This window comes from Ostrea edulis, chromosome 5 (genome assembly GCF_947568905.1).
Source record: "Ostrea edulis chromosome 5, xbOstEdul1.1, whole genome shotgun sequence".
NCBI lineage: Eukaryota > Metazoa > Mollusca > Bivalvia > Ostreida > Ostreidae > Ostrea > Ostrea edulis.
The window spans coordinates 37111237-37135892 of record NC_079168.1 but is presented as its reverse complement, the minus strand read 5'-3'; the positions used below and the strand labels follow the sequence as shown (position 1 = coordinate 37135892).

The 24656-nt window shown below is 35.2% G+C and overlaps 1 protein-coding gene across 3 annotated transcripts in view; it reads right to left on the bottom strand.

The window, feature by feature from the left end:
• Nucleotides 1-9970: 9970 nt before the first annotated feature.
• LOC125649522 (chitin synthase chs-2-like) overlaps nt 9971-24656 on the bottom strand; it is a 102609-nt gene continuing 87923 nt past the window's right edge. For 2 of the 3 annotated variants that reach the window (XM_048877091.2, XM_048877092.2), the window contains 2 exons: nt 11989-12048; nt 9971-11806 (listed from right to left, as the gene is read on the bottom strand). In XM_048877091.2, the coding sequence (XP_048733048.1) occupies nt 11004-11806; nt 11989-12048 (863 nt within the window). In that variant the 3' untranslated portion in view covers nt 9971-11003. The remainder of the gene's footprint in view (nt 11807-11988; nt 12049-24656) is intronic. The other variant, XR_007360726.2, reaches the window with a different exon arrangement.

Below are 24656 nucleotides of genomic sequence, written 5' to 3'. Positions count from 1 at the left end.
GAAGGTGGGAGTGTCTTCCTGAGTGTATTACGGATACTACTCAGAACTAGGGTTATGGTCTGTGTTCAGACATAACACCAATGCACATTATGGCATGTTTAAAGGAGTGGCCAAATTCTAAAGAATTAATGAAGGTGATTGGGTTTTTTCCCGATACTTTGATCACGGTGAAAAATCTGTATATGACTGTGCATCTGATTCCACCGGATGATATGTTTGGGGTCGATATAGATTAATCTATTGCCGCTCAGAACGCATGTCATTTTGTTGTTTGCTGGAATCTTTTCGTTCTTCAGGTCACTTTTAGAGGAAGCCTCTTAGTTTGGATAGCATCTTTAAAATGGCAGACAACAACCAATAACGGAAGATCGCATATACAAATGTAGTAATTTGCATCCTTTGTCGCGCGGACTCTCCAGACCAGCAGCATAGGGGGTCAGAGTTGCGAATGACCTGGTTATTAAGATTGTGACCTTGAAGAGAAATGTTATATCATCCAAGGATTTCTGCTATGTTGTGTCATTTGTTGGATTGCCAACTTATTGAGAAACATTGACCAAATTTTCAAAATCTTCTTCTCTACAACTCCACGTGTGTAAGAAAAACTAAATGCAATAGTGATGTAGCACTGGAAGGCCTCTATCAAAATTGTGAATTTCATGATCTCCGGGGTAGAGGTTCTTGCCCCCACTGTGGGGCCAAACTTAGTATATAGCGTTTATGTGTAAAACACTTAAATGACATCTTCTTTAGTGCTATTAAAACTAAATAGATATCTAGAAAGAACAGGTCGTCCTTTACCAAAATTGTAAATTTCATGATCCCCGAGGTAGGAGTTCCAACCCCAGGGCGGTGCCAAACTTAGTATATAGTGTTGTAGCAGTTGGGACTGCTTTGTTTTAAGAACATAGTAACAATATAGATAGAGTTGTTTCTTCTTTCTCAAAGAAACTGACAAAATGTGAACTAAATGATTCTACCAATGCGAATTACTGCCTTGCTTTGTTTTAGGTGTTTATTTGAATGTTACTGTACTTCCAATTCTTGTTTTACGGACTATAGCCCCCTTTGACATAACATGTCAAATAAGAACAAAAACTCACAAGATAGAAATTATTGTTACAAGAATATAATTCTATAGTATCAAACATATTAAAGGCAAATTCAATTTTATTGCAGATGCCTTATCAAGAGTATTATGAATATACTGCATTTCAATTATGTTGCTTTGATGTACGGTACATGTATTCTGGTTTTGAATTTTGGAGAACCGTTTTTCTATTACCATTCACTTTTTAAGAGAGAGATGTTGTGTACTATGTTTACTAGTTGACTTTCAATGCATTTTATCTTTAGAACGATATTTGCAATAGTGCAATTGATAGGTAATTTAATAAACTTTCTGCCGGTATTGTATACTTTCTATAGATATTTTGTTTTAGTATAAATAGACTAATTTTTGTGGTGCGCTGTAAGTACACTGTATAATATATTACGGGAGACTTGACTCAACGGCCGATTGCGACAGCTCTATAACCATGCTTATTCTCCTGCATGGATTCAACTCAGTGGTAAAACAAACAACGGTCACTACTTTGTAAACTTTAATTAGTGTAAATCAGTAGTTTTTCATTGACACGTGTATATTATTCTGTAATTAATTGTAAATAAATTTCAAACAAATGTTATTGATTTTTGCTGGACTTGGATTTTTACTTTTCTGTAAATCTATTTGAGTTTGATTATACTATCATTCAATAACTGTTTCTCGCTTAAAGTGAATTAAGGCTTTATTGCAAGTTTAACGAAAAAGTTACTTCCAGCAAAACTGACAAAAGGGACTGATTCACGATTTTCCCCAAAATTTTGTTTTTCACTTTTTATGATCAAAATCTATTTTCTAATGTGTTTAAAAGATTTCACATAAGAATTAAGGTTTTACATCATCAAGGAAGCTCATGTTAGAGAGTTTATTATTTGTTTTGTAAACAAAGATTGCGGTATGTTATTGTTTACATTTAAAAAAAATAGATATCGATCTAAGTTTATTATATCTTTCACATTTCAAGCATTCTATGGGTAAAATGTGTCATCTAAAAGTTAAAATTTATGACTATGCAAAATTAAGATGCTTTATATCACAAAATTAACATATCACTGGTTTGTTTGTTTACATGAAAAGACTCGAGTCTTTGTTTACATAACACAGATTTAGGGCTGAAATATTGCTTTTTTTCTTGTATTCAGAAGGTCAAAATTTTGGCTGTCAACATTTATTCAGTTATATTTTTAATATTTAGCATCAAAAATAAAAAACATTTTTTTCAAAAATCGTGAACCAGTCCCTTTAAAACAAAATAAGTTTGAAAAGTTTTCGTATACCTGTACTTAAACATGGTTTTTGACAATAGAAATATATGGTCCGTCCTGATTACAGTGAAATATATCAGTGATACACCGTAAAACGCGACATTCTCCCTTTATATAAATTAATCTTCTCTAGTCCTCGGTGATGGAAATGTCGATAGACGGATTTCGTGGTTGGACGCTCGAGTGTAAGATTTTATGAACCAACTTGGACTAATTACTGTATTTTTGATTAAATTTTCAAAAGTCTACAATAACATTTACATGGCTGAGATACTAGTATTTGAAAACGTTTAATTGCCCGACTGATACATGTTTGTAATTCATTTCAACAGACATAACTTACCAAACGGCTTAAAATTTGCATTGTACAATGCAATATGAAATCCAGTTGTACCTACCAAATCCTCTTTGTTGTCTCACATGTCATGGTCAAAACAACTGCAAAGGGCACGAAACTTGCTTCAGGTGTAGTGATGACAGAAAATCTCTTCTTGCTGAAAATGCAAGGAAAATGATTGATTAATTCTTCTTCTGAAAACTGGTCTATTTGGCGAAAGGAAAAAGAAATTATGAAAACCATAGCTGAAAATAAATTACTAATAAATACGCAAAGAATTGTTTAGTATGTATTTCGTACCAAAGCCAAATTGTCCATCATATGCAGCAGTACTTAAAGACCCAATTTTAAGTTAACACCCCCAAATTATAAGCTGCCTGTCAATCAAACATTTAACAATAGATCTCAGATGGAGTGACATCTGCAGACACTGTGGTCTGGAGCTACCCCAGAGAGGTGTTTTGATAACAATAACAGTCAGTATCTACATACATTCTTTAGATCTTGAGGAAGCCCAGTATACCTGAGTTTTTATAGCATTAACCTGTCCACAATTGCTATTTTCAATTGTTTTTAAAAAGACCCCTGAACCATGCAATTTCAATATAATTGTAATTTCCCCCCTCTATATACATGTATTATAAATTACACAATTAGAAATCAAACAATAATTTGCACAATAATTTCTAAAACTTGGTAACTTATTGAAATAATTTATGTCATCAATTTATGACACCTCTATATTTATAACAGAAATTATTCATTGAGTCAATGGCTGAGAGTAAGAGAGAGAAAGAGGGGGTGGATGTAGAATGTGTGTCAGCTACCCTTACGAATACAACCATTATTCAAGCACTATGACCACAGAAACTCTGCAGAGGTCCCGGAGACAGGTCCTGTGTATATCAAAACTATAAAAAAGCTCGGACAGGTAGATTTCTACCATTTCTGTCTGGATCACCTCAGTCTCGGTGTATTTCTTTGAGTGTCATGGGATATAACAATTAACACCTTGGTAGACCCTGGCCACTCCAGGTAAATAATATTTGTTTAGATTAGGCTTCGCCTACATTTTCACCAACTGTACGGTCATGAGATGGGTCTTTAAAGTATAAGTAAGGAATGCGTCCACTCAAATAATAAAGAGCAATCTCCCTCCAAATAATCATTTTTACCAAAAACCAATAATGATATTGCAAAAACAGTTTTACATCGTCACCCGCTAGGCAAAAAAAATTCTCCTGCCACTGTAGGCCAATTAAAACAATCTGGAAGACAGTATCCAAATAAATCCAAGCAACAAAATAGTAATAAGTTGCGCAAAGGCGATACCAACACGGTCGACCATCAAAATAAATATTGGGCACCGGGGGAAGAAATGAATAGTCTACCATCCTTTTCCTCAACATCTTTTAGAGACCCCATTATCTAGTCAAGCAAAAATAAACCGCGAAGGATCTCAGCTGTCAACCTACAAAATAAATGGATAATAATCAGTCGATCATACAATAATAATTGTCAAGGTTTTAACGTTCATTTAATGAATTGACACTAGAAATGTCGAGGTATCCGTGTTAATTTAAGAAATTACCTCTACTTAATCAGAACCATTATCCAATTCCAATTTGTTTGCAAGCAACCTACATGTATCTGAGAGAAATGGGTCCAGCGGGAATCCAGATTAGAATAGGTCCTCGGTACATTTTGATTTCGTAAGAGGCGACTAAATGGACCCGTCCTTCGGATGAGACCGCAAGAACCCAGACCCCGTGTCACAGCAGTTGTGACACAATAAAGATCTCTCCCTGCTCAAAGACCGTAAGTGCGGAACATAGGTCTAAATTTTGCAATCCTTCACCGGCAATGGTGACGTCTCCATATGAGTTAAACATTCCCGAGAGGGACGTTAAACAACATACAATCAATCAATCATCCATGAAATGGAAAACTTAATTCAACAACTTCCTACCCCATTTTTGATATGTAGAATTTAACGCCCACAAGTCATTGTTAGGCACGGGTAAACTAACAGACAGATGGACGAAATTAGAAGATGCAATGCAACATTGCGATCTTTGTATCTTAAATGACGGATCTACATCTATATCCATCCGTTCAAAGGCTCATACTCTGCACCAGACTTTAATTTGATTGATTCTTATACATTTTCACTGGTCGATACATGGGAGTAATCATGTACTAATTATTCCAAAACAAACAAATCTCAATAAAACAATAGTATAACTAAATGGAAATTCAATAAAACTAACTGGAAATCTTTCCACACCTAAAATATTTGGAACATTTTTCTACTGAAAATATTTACAATCATCAAAACCCAATCTAAAAATTCACCGACATTTTACTTAATATATCACAACCTAAATGGCATTCCTGAACAGGATATCCAAAACGAATTTGAACCTCAGGGAGTGGCTGATGTCAGAAGGTTTACAAAAAACAAACGGAATGAGAACATTGAACCAAATTCTTTTTATTAACTTTTGGAATGCCAGATATCAACAAATATCAGAATCGGTGTTTACCAAATGGTTATACCAAATTCGCTGCGTTGCTATGGCCAAACAAATTGCAAAGGCCTGTTTCAGGTGCGGTGAGGAGGGGCATGATAGTCACAAGGAACAGAAATGCAAAAACTGCAAAGGTGACCACATGACCTCCTCTAAACAATGTTCAATCTGGATAAAAGAAAAAGAAATAAAAAAAATGTTAAAGCAGATAAAAACTTAATTTACCACGAGTCCAAAAAATCTGTCAATAGTGTTCTAAACCCAAATATGCCATCATATGCAAGTTTTGAAATCATCCTCAATGAAGGATATGTCACCTCAACTCTGATCCGGGCATACTTCTGTATCAACAAAAACAGTTTTTGTCGTCTAAGGACAAAGGTAGAATAAAATCAACATATATGCTTCTTCAGGGTCCTCAACTAAGGTTGTAGCTGTCACCTTTGCAAAGTCTAGTTGCGGAGCCTGTAGCTACAGATACCGCCAAACCTAGGAGATGTAACACATATTTACAAAAATAAACCAAAATACTATAGTGATCGGGTGTTAAAGGGGGAGAAAGATCGCCTCGCTATACATGAAAAATTTGGAGTCTTGGAGGAAAGTTTATTACATCACACTTCTCATCACGAACCAGGAATCTTTATCCGAAATATAATAAAGGGGATATCCTGGTAACACATAAGGAATTATGATTTATCCAACATTTATTCAATGAAATTGTCGAGGTTTTAAAGTAAATTTCAATGAACTATCATTACTCATTCAGAAACATAACCTGGTAGCCATATGTTTACAAGATACACATTTGAAAGATACAGATATGATAATTCGTCTTCCCTTTGTTAAAACAATGGCTTTTTTTCTTTTTTATACTCCTCCAAACTATGAACTACAATCTCGGGAAATTACAGATGAAAGTTGAAGATAACGAACAGGGATCAATTATTACAACTGTATTCTAACTAGGCATTGATTACATATTTGGTATTCGTACTTATACTCCAACTGCTCTTTCAGAAGACATTTTACGACACAATTATGCTTCAGTCCGTTGGAATTCTCATGGGCATTAATTGTGCTCTTTGTTAACGGACCTGTTATCATATTGATATGAAGCAGAATTTATTCAAAAACGTCTACATGAGAAGAAAACATCTCTTGCTATGGCCTTCAATTCGACATTTAGATATATCGACTGAACGTTTTATCTATTAACAATAATAACTTTCAGTCATATGTCGAATCGATATTTCCCTGTGAACTCGAAATAAAAGACACCACAGAGTCGTCCACTTCTGCTTCATACTTAGATACTTTATTGAAAGTATATATTAACGGCAAACTAACAACTCAACTTTATGAAAAACGGGATGATTTTTGTTTCTCCATCGTCAACTTCCCATATTTATGTAGCAATATTCCATTATCACCTGTATATGGTGTGTATATCTCTCATCTGGTTCGGTACGTTAGACCTTGTTCTGCGTTTGGTCAGTTTTCAAATCAAGGCAGGCCACTGACAAATAAGTTGATGTTACAGGAGTTTCAATAGTCTCCTTTAAGGATGTATGGCACTGACAAATTTGATTGATTGAGGTTTTGGCAAATTTCAGCCATTTTGAAATTACCGCGTAACTCTGAATGACGTAAATAAATCCTATGTCGTTCGCCTGTTTTGTTTAATTCTGAGTACATTTTAGATAACATTTAGAATGCAATTGATTTTATAGATATATTTTACATATGACAAAATTTTATCAAACTCAAAAAGAAATCGCGTAAATTTTACGACTTTAATTACTTTTCGGCAATGTGAAGAAAGCGTTTTCGTATGAGTCACTTTCCTCATTGAAATGCGGGGGAAAAGTGGATTTCAGTCTGCCAAAGCGATCAGAACATATTTTAAAACCTCAATTTGGCAAAGGATTTTCAAATTTGGTTTGCATCACCATGTCTCAGATTTCTGGGACGTCTGGAGGCAGACATGGAAGGATCCTTGAATACCTCAGCCATTTTGGGTTAGTATGGAGAATGGGAATCAGCTTCTTTAGAATTTTGTTTAGGTCTTTCAACACAGGGTGGTACGTTGTAACCATTGGAACTCTGTCACCTACCGATTTGTCTTTATGTTGTAATAGGGATTGTCTGTCGTATTTGACATCTTATCAATAGATGCTTGTAGTTTTGGGGCTTCATAGCTTCTCTTGCACATATTTTTTTCAGATGGGTGCTCTGTTCATGATAAAGTGCAGAAGTGGAACAGATACGACGGACTGTGGTGGCTAAACCTTTTGGTATTCCGTTGAATGTATGGAGTGGATGGCACTGGATGCGGAAATATCAAGTGAACTTAATGGAAACATGATATGCATTGACTAGTTTAATGAAGTTATCAAGGTCCCCCCCGACTTTAAACCCATTTCCTCTTAATGTCGTCAATGAATCGCAACCAAATTAGAGGCTTTATTGGTGCCCGCATTAGTAGGTTACGTTCAAGTCTCCCAATAAAAATATTGACATAACATGAGCCATTTTGGTGCCCATAGCTGTGCTACTAATTTGTAGATAGTGTTTGCCGTCGAAAATTAAGTTATTGAACTTGAGAACCATGGATTTTAGCTTTGAAATCCTACAAGACAGGCATGCCCTAACTTGTTTTTAGTTTTATAGATCACAATATTAAGGACAATTTACAATAGTATTTTATAGGGGCACATTGCCTTCGGGTCGAAATTCACGAAAAACTGACAAAGAATAAGGGGGAACTGTTTTTGAAAATATGGTTCATATTTACACCGGTATTATTTGTGCTTAGAATAGCTTCTGATATTCAGTCATTTTTAGCTCACCCAAGGTGAAGCTTTTCTGAGCTCATATATATTGTAGCACATTTTAATGTGCATTTCACTATGTCTGAGAAAAGCAAGGATGGAGTGTTTTTTACTGAATATTCCTAGAGTGGAAGTTTTGGGCCCTATGGATAATTACCTAATATTTTTGAAATGTTCGTGTATTAATGATCTTTAAAGTTTGAATGCTCATGAGTCATGAGTCATTATTCTGATACTATTTCAAGACATTAATCAATGATAGGAACACTATTGGGAAAATAGTTGAACTTCCCAACAAGGCCCAAATCTTGTCGCATGTGTGCCGTTTCCATTAAGTCCAAATCATCACCTCAACCACATGATTATAGCATCAACTGGCATAGAAGTGCAAAAGGGATGTTCAGAACATGTTTTCGGGTATTGAATCAATTGAGAGACAGTACATCAGCACCATATGCAGTTGATGATGGAATAAGGGAAGCTAACAGTCATCTCATTTGTCATAAAGTTGTGTTGTTCGATTGTCATGAACATATATGTTCAATGAAATACAGGGGATGCTTACTCTTCCTAGGTACCTGATCCCACCTCTGGTGTGTTCAGGGTTCCGTGTTTGCCCAACTATCTATTTTGTATTGCTTATAGGAGTTATGAGATTGATCACTGTTTGTTATCTTCACCTTTCACTGCGTTTACTACTCCTAGACACCTGATACCACCTCTGGTGTGTCCAGGGGTCCGTGTTTGCCCAACTATCTATTTTGTATTGCTTATAGGAGTTATGAAATTGATCACTGTTCGTTATCTTCGCCTTGCATTCAAATGTGAATCAGATATGGAAGACTGTGTTGTCTGTTATTTCAAGTTAAGAGATAAAAAAGCAGCATGAAATATGAATGAAAATGACTATTGTTAATATTAATATATATAAAGTTGTGGATGATCGTTACCATGGAAATGAACCGAGATCTATCTAAAAGAAATGTCTTTTTCTGTTCCAATTCACTCAATTTTAAAAATTATTACTCGGATGTCAGTCATACACTCCCCCTTTTTCATTTATTTATTTCATTTTTTTAAAAACCTTTTTTTTTTGTTAAGATGTCTGTAGCAAGGATATGTTTGATGATGGTTACCATGGAAAAGAACTCACGGACCTACGTCAAAATATGTTTTTGGTAAAATAGATACAATAATATCTACTTACTCCACTTTCTAGACACCTGATACCACCTCTGGTATATCCATGGGTCCGTGTTTGCTCAACTCTCTAATTTGTATTGATTATAGGAGTTGTGAGATTGATCACTGTTGGTTATATTCATCTTTCTTTTAAGTGATAGACATTTATATAATCAGTTTTTAAATCGAGGAAAGCTACTGACAAAGACGTTGATGGTTCAGGGGTTTCAACAGTCTCGATTGAAGTTAGCATTTCGCAATTTTATGATCGCTATAACGATCTAGTTCGTCAATACAACCTATCATTGGGTCAAATGCTGTCTGACGTGTTTCATACCGATTGTTAGGCCGTTTTTGGTTCACTGAGTTTGGTTACGGATAACTCCGTTTACCTGATCAGGATATAGGGCTCACGGCGGGTGTGATTGGTCGACAGGGGATGCTTGCTCCTCCTAGGCACATGATCCCAGCTCTGTTTTCAGGGGTCCGTATTTGCCCAACTATCTGTTTTGTATTGCTTATAGGAGTTGTGAGATTGATCACTGTTCGTTATCTTCGCCTTTCATCACACCTGTTCCTGTTTTTCAAATTAAAACTATTGATAAGTTGTGCAAATCAGCTTTATGTATTTATTTTTCTCGTAATTTCGAAATAATTATCTTGTAATTTCGAAACAATTATCTCTAGTAACGAGATTTTGTCTTGTAATTATGAGATATTAGGTCTTTTAAATTGTAAAAGTCAACCGTCGATTGTAAAAGTAAACCTCTTCGTAAAATTCCAATAATAGGCTTTCGTACAAAAGACCGTCGTTGTAGTGTTCGATAAAAGAGGAGACATTATGAGCCGCCAAAAACAACCAAAGCACTTCAAAACCGGACAAACAGTTAACTGTAAGTCGATACAAGGCTGGAATATCACCGATTCGGCTCCAAACCCTAATCAAACGAACTAAATAAACAAATTTCGACGACTAAACCTGGCGGATCCTGTACAAGTTGAAAGAGATCCAAATCCTTGAATTTTCTTTCACTTTTATCTTTCAAAGCAATTATAATGACATAGTAATAAAGCTTACATATAATATGATACACTACATCAGTACTAAAGCAAACTTACACAAATGTATAGTTTAATATATGTATATATAACTGAACTAATAATACTAGTCAACATTTAAACCCTTAAATGCGTAATATACAATAAACATTTAATTCCTTGTACCGAGCGCATGTTAGAATTGATCTGTACAAATTGAGACAGGAAGAGAACGAATATTTAGAGCTTCTGTCGCCCAATTTATAACATCTTCTAGTCACAAATTTTAAAACTTGAGATTTTTTCAATCTTCTAAATCGTTATTGTATGTCACTAAAAGTATCTTATATGTTGGATATTCTGGATTATAAACGTTGTTATCATTGCATATCTATTTACTGATTGATGGCCAATAGCATTGTTTTGTTCTAATCGGCAAATCTGTTTTTCGTTGTCAAATTTGTAAATGCCAGCCACTTGTGTTTCGAGAATCCAATAGTTTGAGTAATTCATTATCTACCATATTTATCTTGCAATCGTCCAAGATCTTGCGTTAATCCCTTGTATATTTATGTTACTTATCTATTTTGAAACACATTTTGTCCATGATAAAAACAATAATATATTTGAGGTTTCGTCAAGGAAGTGCAGGTATAACGAATAGTCATAGAATAAACATGTCTCTTTTAATGTTCGATGACGGTTGGTTCACTAATTGTCGATACCATGAGGGTTTTTTTTCAATGATCTTTTGATTGTTGATCCACTAAACCCTGAGGTACCAACATATCGATTAGGTGACAGCGTATCACTTTCCTCTGTTGTTTCTATTACCTTTACCATGGACTTATGAAATTCCGATTGTGCTCTTTCTTCCATGGTACTTTTTCTATCACCCATGAATTGGTTATCGAATATACGTTCTATTGCCGATTTCCACTTTTTCTCAACAAAATGTCTGCCTTCTCTTTCCTTTTTTGCGTCGCTTTTCTTTTCTTTGTCGGTTTCGTTTGTCTTTTGTTCGGCAGTTTCATTTTTCTTTTTTTCGTCAGATTTTTGTTTCACGCTCCTTTTACACGATTTTTCAAATATTTTCGATACTGCAACGATATGTGTGAAGGTGGAAAATCTATGAATAATCATTCCGATCATCTGAAAAAAGAGAACAAATCCAAAAGAAACGATGAATACCACGGAGATAGGATCGACGTCAAATGAGCCTGATCTATTTGGACACGGCAGATGAAAAGTGAATACATTATCGTTAAGATCATTTGTCTGGGTTACAACAAAAACAATTGTGATATATATCAAGTTTATCATGACGAATCCTGCGTAAACTGAATTTCGTAGATCAATTAATTTGTTCTGTTTCTTTGTGTCCTCCTTAATTGTTGGACTTAGATATTTCTGTATGATTTCTCTCCAAAACTCTTTTTCATCTATCTCGATGTCCTCAGCCTTATCTAACAGGACATTTTCTTTCACTTCCAGACTTTCATCAGGTGTCTTTTCTGACAAAAAAGGAACAAAGATTGGCATAACTAAATGGTGAAACTGGTTTTGGATCATATCTTTTGAAAAGTGTTATATATAACAATCTGTATTTCTTACTGTTCTTCATTTCCATTATCTGCTTTCTGTTGTTTTCGCATAAAGTAAGATGTTGATATGAAACATTTCAATATATACTTACCTTTATGGTTGTTTTCCTTTCCATTGCTTTCTTTCGCTATCTTTAGTTTTTTGGATTTATCTGTAAATATTTCAACTCAACATATTAGGGATATTATACGTAATAAAGGTATTTTCTAGTTCACTATTATTCAATACTTAGATTTGAGGAAAAGGTGAAAATTGCTTGCTTGATTGTTTTACGTCCCGTCTAGTATTTTTCATTTATATTGAGATTTCACCAGCTGTAGGTGAAGTACAACAAATTCAAACCTATGCTTAGCGCTTATATTAGGACCGTAGCAGTCAGGGTTATTTAACGTGCCACCGTCTGTCGTGACACGGGATCTCCGTTTTGAAGGTCATATCTGAAAAAACCGTGATTCTCATTTCGAAATGCCGAGCGTTTGGCGAAGGAGCAATCACTACATATGTTTGACGCGGCCTGGGTTTGACGCAACCATGGCACGAGGGGGCTCGAATTCACAACCTCTCGGTTACGAAGCGAACACTCTACCACTGAGCTGCCGCGACCGGTAAAAAGGTGATGATGGGAAACAGTGATGAATTTCATAGATCCCACAGAGTATAACATCGAAAACAGTGTAAATACGGAACTTTGAGAACATCAGAAGCAGGATCAGGAGGAGTAAGTATCCCTTGTTCACCGGCCACGTCCGTTACATCACTATAAAAATCAGCACCGCCACAGCTGTGTGCTCCACGAACCTCGGACAAACCATTGTTTTGTAGAGTAAACAAAGAAATGTAAAGACCATTAATGCGTTATAAATATGGAGGAAAGTTTCAGTTTTAATCGCCCCATAAAGATTTATCTAGGTATTTTGAATATGCAAGTTTCTTATATGTACGTTAAATTCAACAATTTTCGAAATATTTTATTAATATTTTTGTCGTATAAGAGAATGGTGTTACATTGTATGTAATTGTCTATTGAATATTTACAAGAGATTATGGAAATTTTTGTTTGATTGCATCATCAGAAGAGAAAACAGTAAATGAATTGATGCCAAGTTATGGACTAATGATACTTTTAAAATGTTGAATCTTAATTCTATTAATGTAGATTTTATCAGAAGTTTTGAGAGAAAAAAAGTACATGTAGATACATTCACACCATAAGAAATTGTTCAATTGTGCATTAAATTTCAAAGATCATATTTAATTAATACACTTCAAAAATCATCCGAATCTTATTAATACCAATGTATATGAAGAATACAGACATATATTCTAGTAAAACATAAATCCCTCTGATGGAATGTTGTAAACCAATATGCTATTGCAGCAAATATGAATACTGCCACAGTAGAGATCAACTTTAAGCATTTTAATGTCATAGAGATTTACCTCAGTAATTTTACATGTCATTAATGGAAAATTTTTGTACTACCTTTTATTTCGAAGGTTTTAAACTTTTGATAATTGTTAACGTAATTATGATTGTAATCGTTATTTTGCTATTATTATAAATGGAATTGCTAATAAATGACATTAGTGTTTATGCTTAATTTGATATGTGTACATAGTTTCTTCTTCCTTGAAGTTGGTTAGGACTTTGAAAATACCATGGATGAAACAGACGTGGGTTAAGCTTGCACCACTGATGGGGCAAACAAGTGCAGGGAAACTCTGTAGAAGCCTTATTTAGTTTTTTTCCCACAGAAACCACGAACACAAAGACTTTTTACTCTGCATGTCTTCATAAAATTAGTATGAAGAGTTATGGAAAGTTTCATGAAAATCCAAGATTATCAATGTGTCACACTTTGCATTCAAGGTGAAGATAACGAACAGTGATCAATCTCATAACTCCTATAAGCAATACAAAATAGATAGTTGGGCAAACACGGACCCCTGGACACACCAGAGGTGGGATCAGGTGCCTACGAGGAGTAAGCATCCCCTGTTGACCGGTCACAACCGTCGTGAGCCCTATATCTTGATCAGGTAAACAGAATTATCCGCAGTAAAAATCAGTGTGCCAAGAACGGCTTAACAATCACTATGAAACACGTCAGACAGCATTTGACCCAATGCAAGGTTGTATTAGACCCAAAGATAGGTTATATTGGCGAACTAGATCGTTATAACCACCATAAAATTTCCGAAATGCTGACTTCAATCGAGACTGTTGAAACCCCTGTACCATCAACTTGTTTGTCAGTAGCTTACCTCGATTTAAAAACTGACTATACGCAGAACAAGCTCTTGCATATCGAATCAGTTGAGATATATAAACACCATAAGCAGGTGATAATGGAATATTGCTACATAAATATGGGAAGTTGACGATGGAGAAGCTGAAATCATCCCGTTTATCATACAGTTGAGTTGTCAGTTTGCCCTTAATGTCTACTTTCAATAAAATATCTAAGTATGAAGCAGAAGTGGACAACTCTGTGGTGTCCTTTATTTCGAGCTCACAGGGATATATCAAATCGACATATGAATGAAAGTTATTATTGTTAATAGATAAAACGTCATCGATATATCTAAATGTCGAATTGGAGGCCACAGCGGGGGATTTTTTCTTCTCGCGTAGAAGTTTTTGAATAAATTCTGCTTCATATGAATAAAGAAACAGGTCAGCTAACAAAGGAGCACAATTCGTGCCCATGGGAATTCCAACAGACTGTTGGAAGACCTGATCACCAAAGACCACGAAGATATTGTCAATGAGGAACTCTAGCATATTTTTTATTTCAACTTAAGAGTACCTGTGCGTGGAATCAGAGTGGTGTTTAACAAAGTAAGTTTTTGAAAGACTGATCACTAGATATGAATATTTCCGTTTTCCGTTTTTGTTGAAGAAGCAAATGTCTATGATGTCAAAAAGTCTAGTCTTTAATTTATCGTGAGGAATGATCGTGTATAGTGTTGAAAAGTCATAGGTTTTAATGTTATTGGTTTGGGAAAAATTCTGCGATTTCAAGTTTACTAAAAGTTCTTTAGAATGTTTTAGAATCCACATTTGATTAACACCACTTCTGGCATATGTAGTCGCACAGTAAGTTTGAAGTTTCTCCTTCACAGCTGTTAATATTTTCGTGAGGAGCAAAGATAGGAGCAAAAATTTGCATGCTAGCTTCATACATTTCGGTTGAGCATCACTGAAGAGACATTATTTGTCGAAATGCGCATCTGGTGCATCAAAATTGGTACCGTATAAGTTTTACATTATGACCCCTGGGTCGAGGCCTCTGCTGGTGGACTGTTAGTCCCCGAGGGTCTCTACAGCCCAGTAGCTAAGTACTTCGTTACTAGCTTGAAAATACGGATGTATATTTAATTACTGTTATAAAATTTAGAAATTCATTTCAAAATTAAGGATTATCTCCCTCATGCATAGCTCTTATCCTTGGACGAATTTGGCTCCACTTTTTTGGCACGCTGTTTTTGGCTATATTTAGCTCTAAAACTTTATAGTTATTTCGGATTTCAAAGATTTCGGTTGAGCATCACTGAAGAAACATTATTTGTCGAAATGCGCATCTGGTGCATCAAAATTGGTACCGTATAGGTTTTACATGGACTGCTACCTAAATGTCTACCAGTGGCAGATCTAAGATTTATCAAAGTGAGGGGGAAGGGGGCAATGGGCTGAGTACTCTAGGGTTTCGAGGCTTTTTGAGGGGTTATTTTTATGAGTTAATCTAGCTATTCTTTGTACGTCAATACTAAATTCAATAAACAAAACAACAACGAATAGTTGATTTGTTTATCTTAATGCACTTGTTTGTATCTATAATGTCAAATGTAATATCTTTGCTGTTCTATTATTTCTTTAAAAATGTCAAAAAAGGGAAAGGGGTGTGTCCCCTTTAAATCCACCAGTTCACATTGTTGTACAGTTTATATTAATGTTATTACATGTTCCAGAGTGTCTATCGAACAAAATTATTCATAATACCATTATATACAAGTATAGTTCTTCTTTGTATTTTACAAAATATCTAACAGGCCAGGCAATTACTGTAATCTACCGTAGTGCCTGGATTACTATAAATGTGTATAAATCTAATTGTTCAAAAGAAAAGAACCGGGATAAACTCGTTTTAATATCCCACCTCTGAACAAGTCTTCAGTCATTGAGTGATTAATATGAAAGGTGAAGATAACGAACAGTGATCAATCTCATGAAAGGTGAAGATAACAAACAGTGATCAATTTCATAACTTCTATAAGCAACACAGAGTAAAGAGGTGGGCAAACACAGACCCCTATACACAACAAAGGAGGGACCATACGCCTAGGAGGAACAAGCATCCCCTGTCGACCAGTCACAACCGCTGTGAACCCTATATCTTGATCAGGTAAATGAAGTTATCCGTAGTCAAAATCAGCGTGCCAAAAACGGCCTAACGATCGGTATGACATACATCAGAAAGCATTTGACCCAATGATAGGTTGTATTGGTAAATTAAATCAGTATAACGACCATAGAATTTGCGAAATGTTGACTTTAAACGTGACTGTAGAAACCCCTTCATCATCAACCTGTTTGTCAGTAGCCTGCCTCGATTTAAAAACTGACCATCTGCAGAAAAAACTCTGGCCTATCGAATCAGTTGAGCGATATAAACACCATATGCAGGTGATAATGGAATATTGCTACATAAATATGGGAAGTTGACGATGGAGAATCTGAAATCGTCCCGTTTGTCATAAAATTGAGTTGCTACAGTGTAGTTTGCCGTTAATATCTACTTTCAATGAAATACCCAAGTATGAAGCAGAAGTGGACGATTCTGTGGTGTCTTTTATTTCGAGTTCACAGGGATATATTGAATCCACATATGAATAAAAATTATTATTGTTCATAGATAATACGTCGTCGATATATTTAAATGGTGAGATGAAGACCACAGGAAGAGATTTTTTCTCACGTAGAAGTTTTTCAATAAATTCTGCTTTATAGGAACATAAAAACAGGCAAGCTAATAAAGGAGCACAATTCGTGCCGATGGGACTTCCAACAGACTGTTGGAAGACCTGATCACCAAAGACCACGAAGATATTGTCAATGAGGAACTCCAGCATATTTTTTATTTGAACTTCAGAGTACTTGTGCGTGGAATCAGAGTGGTGTTTTTGGATGACTGATCATTAGATATGAATATTTCCGTTTCTCATTTTTGTTGAAGAAGCAACTGTCAATGATGTCAAAAAGTCTAGTCTTTAATTCATCGTGAGGAATGATCGTGTAAAGTGTTGAAAAGTCTTATGTTTTGATGTTGTTGATTAGAGAAAAATTTTGCGATTTCAAGTTTACTAAAAGTTCTTTAGAATTTTATTGAAATCCATATTTTCTTTAAACCACTTCTGGCATATGTAGTCGCAAAGTTGATGGTACAGGGATTTCAACAGTCTCGATTGAAGTCAGCATTTCGCAAATTCTATGGTCGTTATAACGATCTACTTCGTCAATACAACCTCGCATTGGGTCAAATGCTGTCTGACGTGTTTCATACTGATTGTTAAGCCGTTCTTGGCACACTGATTTTGACTGCGGATAACTCCGTTTACCTGATCAGGATATAGGGCTCACGGCGGGTGTGACCGGTCAACAGGGGATGCTTACTCCTCCTAGGCACCTGATCCCACCTCTGGTGTGTCCAGGGGTCCGTGTTTGCCCAACTATATATTTTGTATTGCTTGTAGGAGTTATGAGATTGATCACTGTTCGTTATCTTCACCTTGCATGTTTGAAGTTTCACCTTCACAGCTGTTAATATGTTCGTGAGGAGTAAAGATAGGGGCTTTGTAGAACACTTACCTGATCCAGCAATGTATCTTTGTAAGGGTTTTTATGAAGTTTAGGAATCCAGTATAGGTACGGTAACTCATATTCATTCGATCCATTGACTGGGGTATTAAATGTGTCTGAAGCATGTTTTTGAAGAATTTAATCTTTTGAAAGGGCAATTCGGGTATACGTACGATTGCCAAAAGTGGAATTAATGTCAAGTTTGTTTAAAATACAGTTGTAATAATGAGTCTTACAAACAAAGACGATGTTATAACAAGCTTTATCAGTTGGAAGCAAAACATATTCCTCATGTAACCTATCTAGTTCTTTTATCACGTCTGGTTTACTAAACACGGAAGGATTGATGGTACGTACTTTTGTTTTAATATATCTGATGCCGGATTTTAATATTCCTTCTATACCTTTAATCCATTCTGACAATGTATCAAGTTCTTCTTTTTCATATTTAGCCCATCGTCTGGCATAATCTTCGACAGAATAATCTGAATTCATAATAGAGGTGAAGTTCTGTCGTCAATTGAAAGACGGGGTTCTCTGGATTTAGGACCTTTTAAAATAACTGATTTGAGTTTCTCATTTTCAACTATATCATCATCACCAGTAATGACATGTCCAGCTGGACTATAGTTGAAAGAAGATGAGGAACAGGAACACGTAGGCGGATTAAGTATAAGATGGTCTATATCTAGGCACTGCAAGTTTGTTTATAATTTATTTAAAAGTTTGGATGCAATAGTATAAGAATATTCATAGGAAAAACTGGGTGTAGACTTGAGACTTGAAATAAGTTGGAATACACGACTGAACTTTTTTATGACGAAGAATGTTGCTTATGTTGACGGGAGTTTGTACATTTGAGCGCAAGGAACTAGCGGCATGATTTGGAAGGAATATCATCCATGACCCGTGGTGGTTTAAAAAGCCTGTGATTGGCAATATAACCTAATCAGAGTTCAGTCTATATTAAGGTGTTGAAAAATCCAAGTATAGACTAACTGTGGTTCTTCAAATAACGTATGTAAAACTCTCAATGGAACAGAGTAAAGTTTTGTGCGAATATGATGTGGATCTAATTGTGTGTTGACGTAAAGTAAAAGTGAATCAAACGTAACATCATTTATACTTGGTCTTTTATATGAACGATGTCCATGACTGCGTTTCCGTCTTTGAGTATTGGGAAAGAGTACCATCACATTCAAGTTATTTCATTGTAGATTAGTCAAATTTCCCACATCATATACATTATTATTGCATCGATATGAAAATGCAGTACCTAAGAGTCCTGATCCAGTGATCTTCTTGTTGCTAACGAAAAAGGGTACTTAATGTTGGATTGTTTGTGTGATGGTAATTTTTTTTCTTTAAAATTCTGACCTTCATGGACAAGTTGGAGTGGTCCGGTGAATTGAAAGGTTTATAAAGAAGTTGGTTACCACTATTATTTATTTGAAATCTATGGCCCGATATTCTTTTATTAAGTGAACTCTTAGTTTCTCCCACATAAATTAAAACACATAGGTTACACTAAATAGCGTAGACAACGTTAGAAGATTTACAAGTCAAATCATAAAATGTTTTGGTACAGAAACTGCGTCCGGTGAGATTACTAAAGGAATTTCTAGTGATCAGTATATCACAAGGTTTACATTTTTTTACAGAACATTTTGAGATCGGCATATGGAATCTGAAAAGGAATCATCAAAAATATCTCTTAAAGAAACATAACAGTTTTTAATTTGGGTATAAGAATTTTCGTTTCAGTACCAAAGCTGACAATATGATGATTGTACATATGACAAATCTTTGATATCTCGAAGGACAATCCGAGACACACCGACCGATCTGTTAGAGTCTGTGCCCCTTATTAGCTCTAATAAGCAATACAAAATATAGAGAGTTGGACAAACACGGACCCCTGGACATATCAGAGGTGGGATCAGGTGCCTAGGAGGAGTAAGTATCCTCTGTCGACCGGTCACGAATTTACCGAGACGAAGACTTTTTGTTCATGCTGACCATTACGTATGAAATCTTTATCATATTTTATAGGGACTGGTTCTCGTTTTTTGAATTTTTTTTCATCATTTTTATGTTAAACATTAAAAATATAACTCGTGTGATGTTGACAGCCACACTTTTGACCTGAATGCAAAGAAAAGAGCAACATGTTAGCTTAAATATGTGGTATGTAAACAAAGACCCGAGTCTTTTTATGTTTACAAACAATCCAGTGAAATGTTAATTTTATAATTTAAAGCATCTTAATTTTGCACAATCAGAAATTTAACTTTTAGATGACACATTTTACCTAAAGAATACTTGAAATGTGATTAAATATAATAAACTTAGATCGACATCTATTTTTCTTTCTTTTTTTGAAACTTCGTAAACAATAATACAATTTTTTTTTACAAAACAAATGATAAAGTTTAACTCTCTAAAATGCGTTTTCTGTGATCAGTGGCAGATTTAAAGGGGACGCAGCCGGCGCCCCCCCCCCCCTAAAATTTTCAAATTTAAGGTAAATCACGGTATCTTGTTCCGGAAAATGTACTAAACGATAAAAGAAGCAATAATTTCTTCCACTCCCGGAGAAATAATTGACAAAATCCTTTAATTTCTTGAATTACTTTATTGGGAGAACTCAATGTTTTCCAAAAAACCCTTAAAATTGGTGTCATTTTATTAATTGCACCTTATTCAAATGATAGAAAATAGTACAAATGACTTAATAGGAGAAATATTTCAAGCCCCATAAAATCTGTAAAATCCAGGAGCTTCCGGGGGTTTCGCCCTGGACCCACTGCCTAATAAAGTGGCGCCCCCCGTAACCACAATTCCTGGGTCCGCCCCTGGTGATAATGTAAAACATAATTTTTTTGTGAAACCTTATACACAAATTAGATAGTGGATTTTGATCATAAAAGTGAAAAAAAATGGGGGGGGGGGGGGGTCGTGAATCAATTTTTTAATCAATCTACTGACCAAGAAATGTGATTATTGAATAAATGTATGAAAATATATCAACAGTGTGCTTAACCTGAGACAGACAATCGTCAGTGACGCAAGCATTAGAAAACCTAAGTGAGGTTCGTCAACGTTAGGTCTAACATTTCGTTGTGATTTTCTATGTTTTTAATTTTGAATTTTAAGCAAGGGACATACATGTAACTCTTGAAATCAAACATTGCAGTGAACAATAACTTTATCCGTATCTCACCTGTTTCCAGCGACCGACAGGGAATAGTGATCTCGGTGAATACAAGGTAAAGCAATATCGGATTTTTGTGATTTCAAAGAACGATGTATTCTTAATATTTGAGAGAAACATCGCGTGAAACAGTCTAATTAAATTTCATTAAAACTTACGTCCTGTCAAGAATTTTTCACTCATATTGAGATGTCACCAACTGTAGCTATAAGTGAAGTAGCAGAAATTTAGACATATTTTTAGCACTCTCCGTTTATTAACACACCAACGCCTGCTGCGATGCGAAACCTCCGTTTTTAAGATCATATCCGAAAGACCCGTGATTTTCACTTCTAAATCCCGAGAGTTTGACGAAGGAGTAATCATAGCCAGTTTACATCATAAGTTTGAAGCATCCATGGCACGAACGGGCCTTGGAATCAGTGTGTGTGTGTGTGTGTGTGTGTGTGTGTGTGTCAAGGTCAACAACAAGAATTATAATATGTTGACGGTGCTACCGTTTGAGCAAGCGCAGCTTCATGTATGTACATATTTTGTAATGTTCATGCTTTGATCAGGTTCAATTTAAACAATATCTATTTGCCAAATACTCATGATATGAATTTTCTCTCGGCGTTTTACATTAAAAATCATTAAAACATGTATACATGAATGTGATTGAAATATTGTTATGCTATATATATGTGACAGACTCATATTATACATGTATATTGTATGATATGATGGGTATATGTATAAAGAATCAGTTCATTTTTTTTTACACACATGAATAAAATGCTTATGCAAGGTAATGTAATTTAAACATGCAGTCAAGCATAAAATTTAGTCACTTTCCCAGTGTAATGGCCTGGGTTATATAATTATATTTTGGCCAAATGTCCCTTGTGTCTTTTAATTGCATTGGTGTTTTAGTTTGTCTTATGTCATTGGATTGGTCTTGGAGATTTTCCCTCCAAAAGTTCTGTTCTTTGTGGTCAGTCTTTATTCAGTTTTTGAAGAAGAGAGTTGATTTCAGTAGATCTGACATATTTTGACAATTAGACATAGACCGACATTTTTCCTCTTCAATGGCAAGTTAATAATTTATTACTAATGCTAAACTGTTCTATAATTCCTTTACTAAATGTTGAATCTGTAATTTTGCATTTCTCTTTGTTACCACATTCCTGGAATAAATGATCAGTGAGAGTGAGACTTATATAATGTAAATATCTGTGATAGTAATGTATAGGATTTGTCTCACTGTGATATTATTTTAAAGCAAAAGTATGTTTTATGACTTACAAGATATTGTAGATATCATAATTAATTTATAGATCAGACCAGTTTGGTGCCATCTGTAAATATTGTTCACTCAAGCCTATTCCCATAGAATGGTATGCTCACCATGGTTTTTTATTTAATTCAATAATCAATAATGTTAATACATATTATAATGATAATTATTGTAAAGTTTTATGATGAAGTTAAAGTCTATCAGACTTGGGAGATTTAACATGTGATGTATACAGGTATAGAGTTATTTCCCTTGATATAGATCACCCATGTAATGCTATAATCGTATATTGGTTGTACATCAGTATTTATGTGAAATTATAGTATTCATGTTTTATATAGCATATTACTTAAATTTTTTAAACATTGTTGTTATAGGGTTTCGTCAATGGATAATTCATGCATTGGTAACTCCTGAATAAACGTCTTGTCGAGAACTCAAACAGGTGCTCCTGTTATTACTTGAAGGGATCGAGAAACCTGTTACATAAACATTTTATTACTGCTGCCTTCAATGTGACTTGCTTAACCTTTGATACACGACACTGTTCTGAACTGTATACTCTCAGCAGTCGACTGCCTCTACTTTCTTTTTTTTTTTACTCTCAATCTTTTCAAGTTAATAATTGTATGATAAAAATGTCCAAACGTTTCAAGTTTGTAAAACTGTATTTAAACAGCACTGCCTTTGAACATAAAACGCATTTCAATATAATGATAATTTAAAAATAAATCGATAAATTCAACTAATGGGATGTATATGGTCATCATGAGGGAGAGGGGGGGGGGGGGTCATCGTGTTTGCATTACCGGACATGTTGAAAGGAAATGGATTCAAGCACGTAGTATTTTTAGTCAACTCCACCCCCCTCCCCACAAAAAACAAAACAAAAACAAAAAAAAAACAAAAACGAAACAAACAAACAAAATCCCCCCTATGCCCCCCCCCCCCCCCCAAAAAAAAACCAACAACAACCAAAAACCCCCAGATTTTTAAAAATTATTTTCAATCCGACCGAATTCCTTTGATTTTTTGTAATTTTTTTTTTAAATAGCACTAATTCAGTGCCTGTGCTCCCTCACATATTCAAACAATTTAAGTTAGTCTCCCTTTTTTCTTGTTAGAATAATAAATTCCTATTGAAAATTTAGTATTTTAATCAGATTTGTGGTTTGCAGTCGATTATACACAATTTGTATTTGATGCCATATTACGTATGTCTAATGTTTACGTATATTCAATATTGTCCCGGTAGTATGACTTTTACAAATGGAAATAACAAGTACGTATTTAGATCCACCACTGTCAGTCTTATTATGACGTACGTCAAAACGTAGACATGACGTCACACATCATCTTAGCCTGCCTTTCATAAAAATTGCACTTCGTTAAACATTTCGCCTAATGGTGCACTGAATTTTGGAGCCACAAGATTAGGATGATAATCCACATAAGTTCACAATCATATTCCAAGGTGTGACTTTGCGAGATCTCAGCCATTTTTGACAAGGGACTTCTGGGATTGGCGTCAAATTTTTTTCCTTGTTAGAGGTTTAGAATTAGCTCGGATCATTTCCCGCGATCTAGTCATTAGAGCTCGCAGTAGGCTGCGCTCGCTATAAAGCACTAAAAGGACCAACGAAACGAACAAGTTCGGGACAACCTGTTACTTCCTCAAAAAAAAAAAAAAAAAAAAAAAAAAAAAAAACACGCGAAGGTTTTACATCAGATGACTGAAGATAATAAACTATGTACGAAGCACTAATTTTACCAACCTATTTACACTGCAAATTATGTTTATTGGTTATGGCTTGCTAAACAATATTTTCCTAGGGAGCGAATTAGGACATCCTATTCGTCCAATGTGTTGATTCACAATGCTAGAAGTGATAATGAATGACGTAATTATTCTCCAGGAGGATTAATTCATTTATATTGTTTAACGTCCCGCTTGAAAATTTTCACTCATATGGAGACGTCACCAATGCCGGTGAAGGGCTGCAAAATTTAGGCCTATGTTCGGCGCTTACGGCTTTTGAGTAGGGAGGGATCTTTATCGTGCCACATCTGCTGTGACACGGAGCCTCGGTTTTTGCGGTCTCATCCGAAGGACCACCCCATCCAGGGGCGGATCCAGGAATTGCGGTTACGGGGGGCGCCACTTAATGAGGCAGTGGGTCCAGATTTTACAGATTTTATAGGGCTTGAAATATTTCTCCTATTTAGTCATTTGTACTATTTTCTATCATTTTGATAAGGTGAAATTAATAAAATAACCCAAATTTTAAGGGGTTTTTTTGGAAAAAATTAAGTTCTCCCAATAAAGTAATTCAAGAAATCAAAAGATTTTGTCATTTATTTCCCCGGGAGAGGAAGAAATTATTGCTTCTTTTATCGTTTAGTACATTT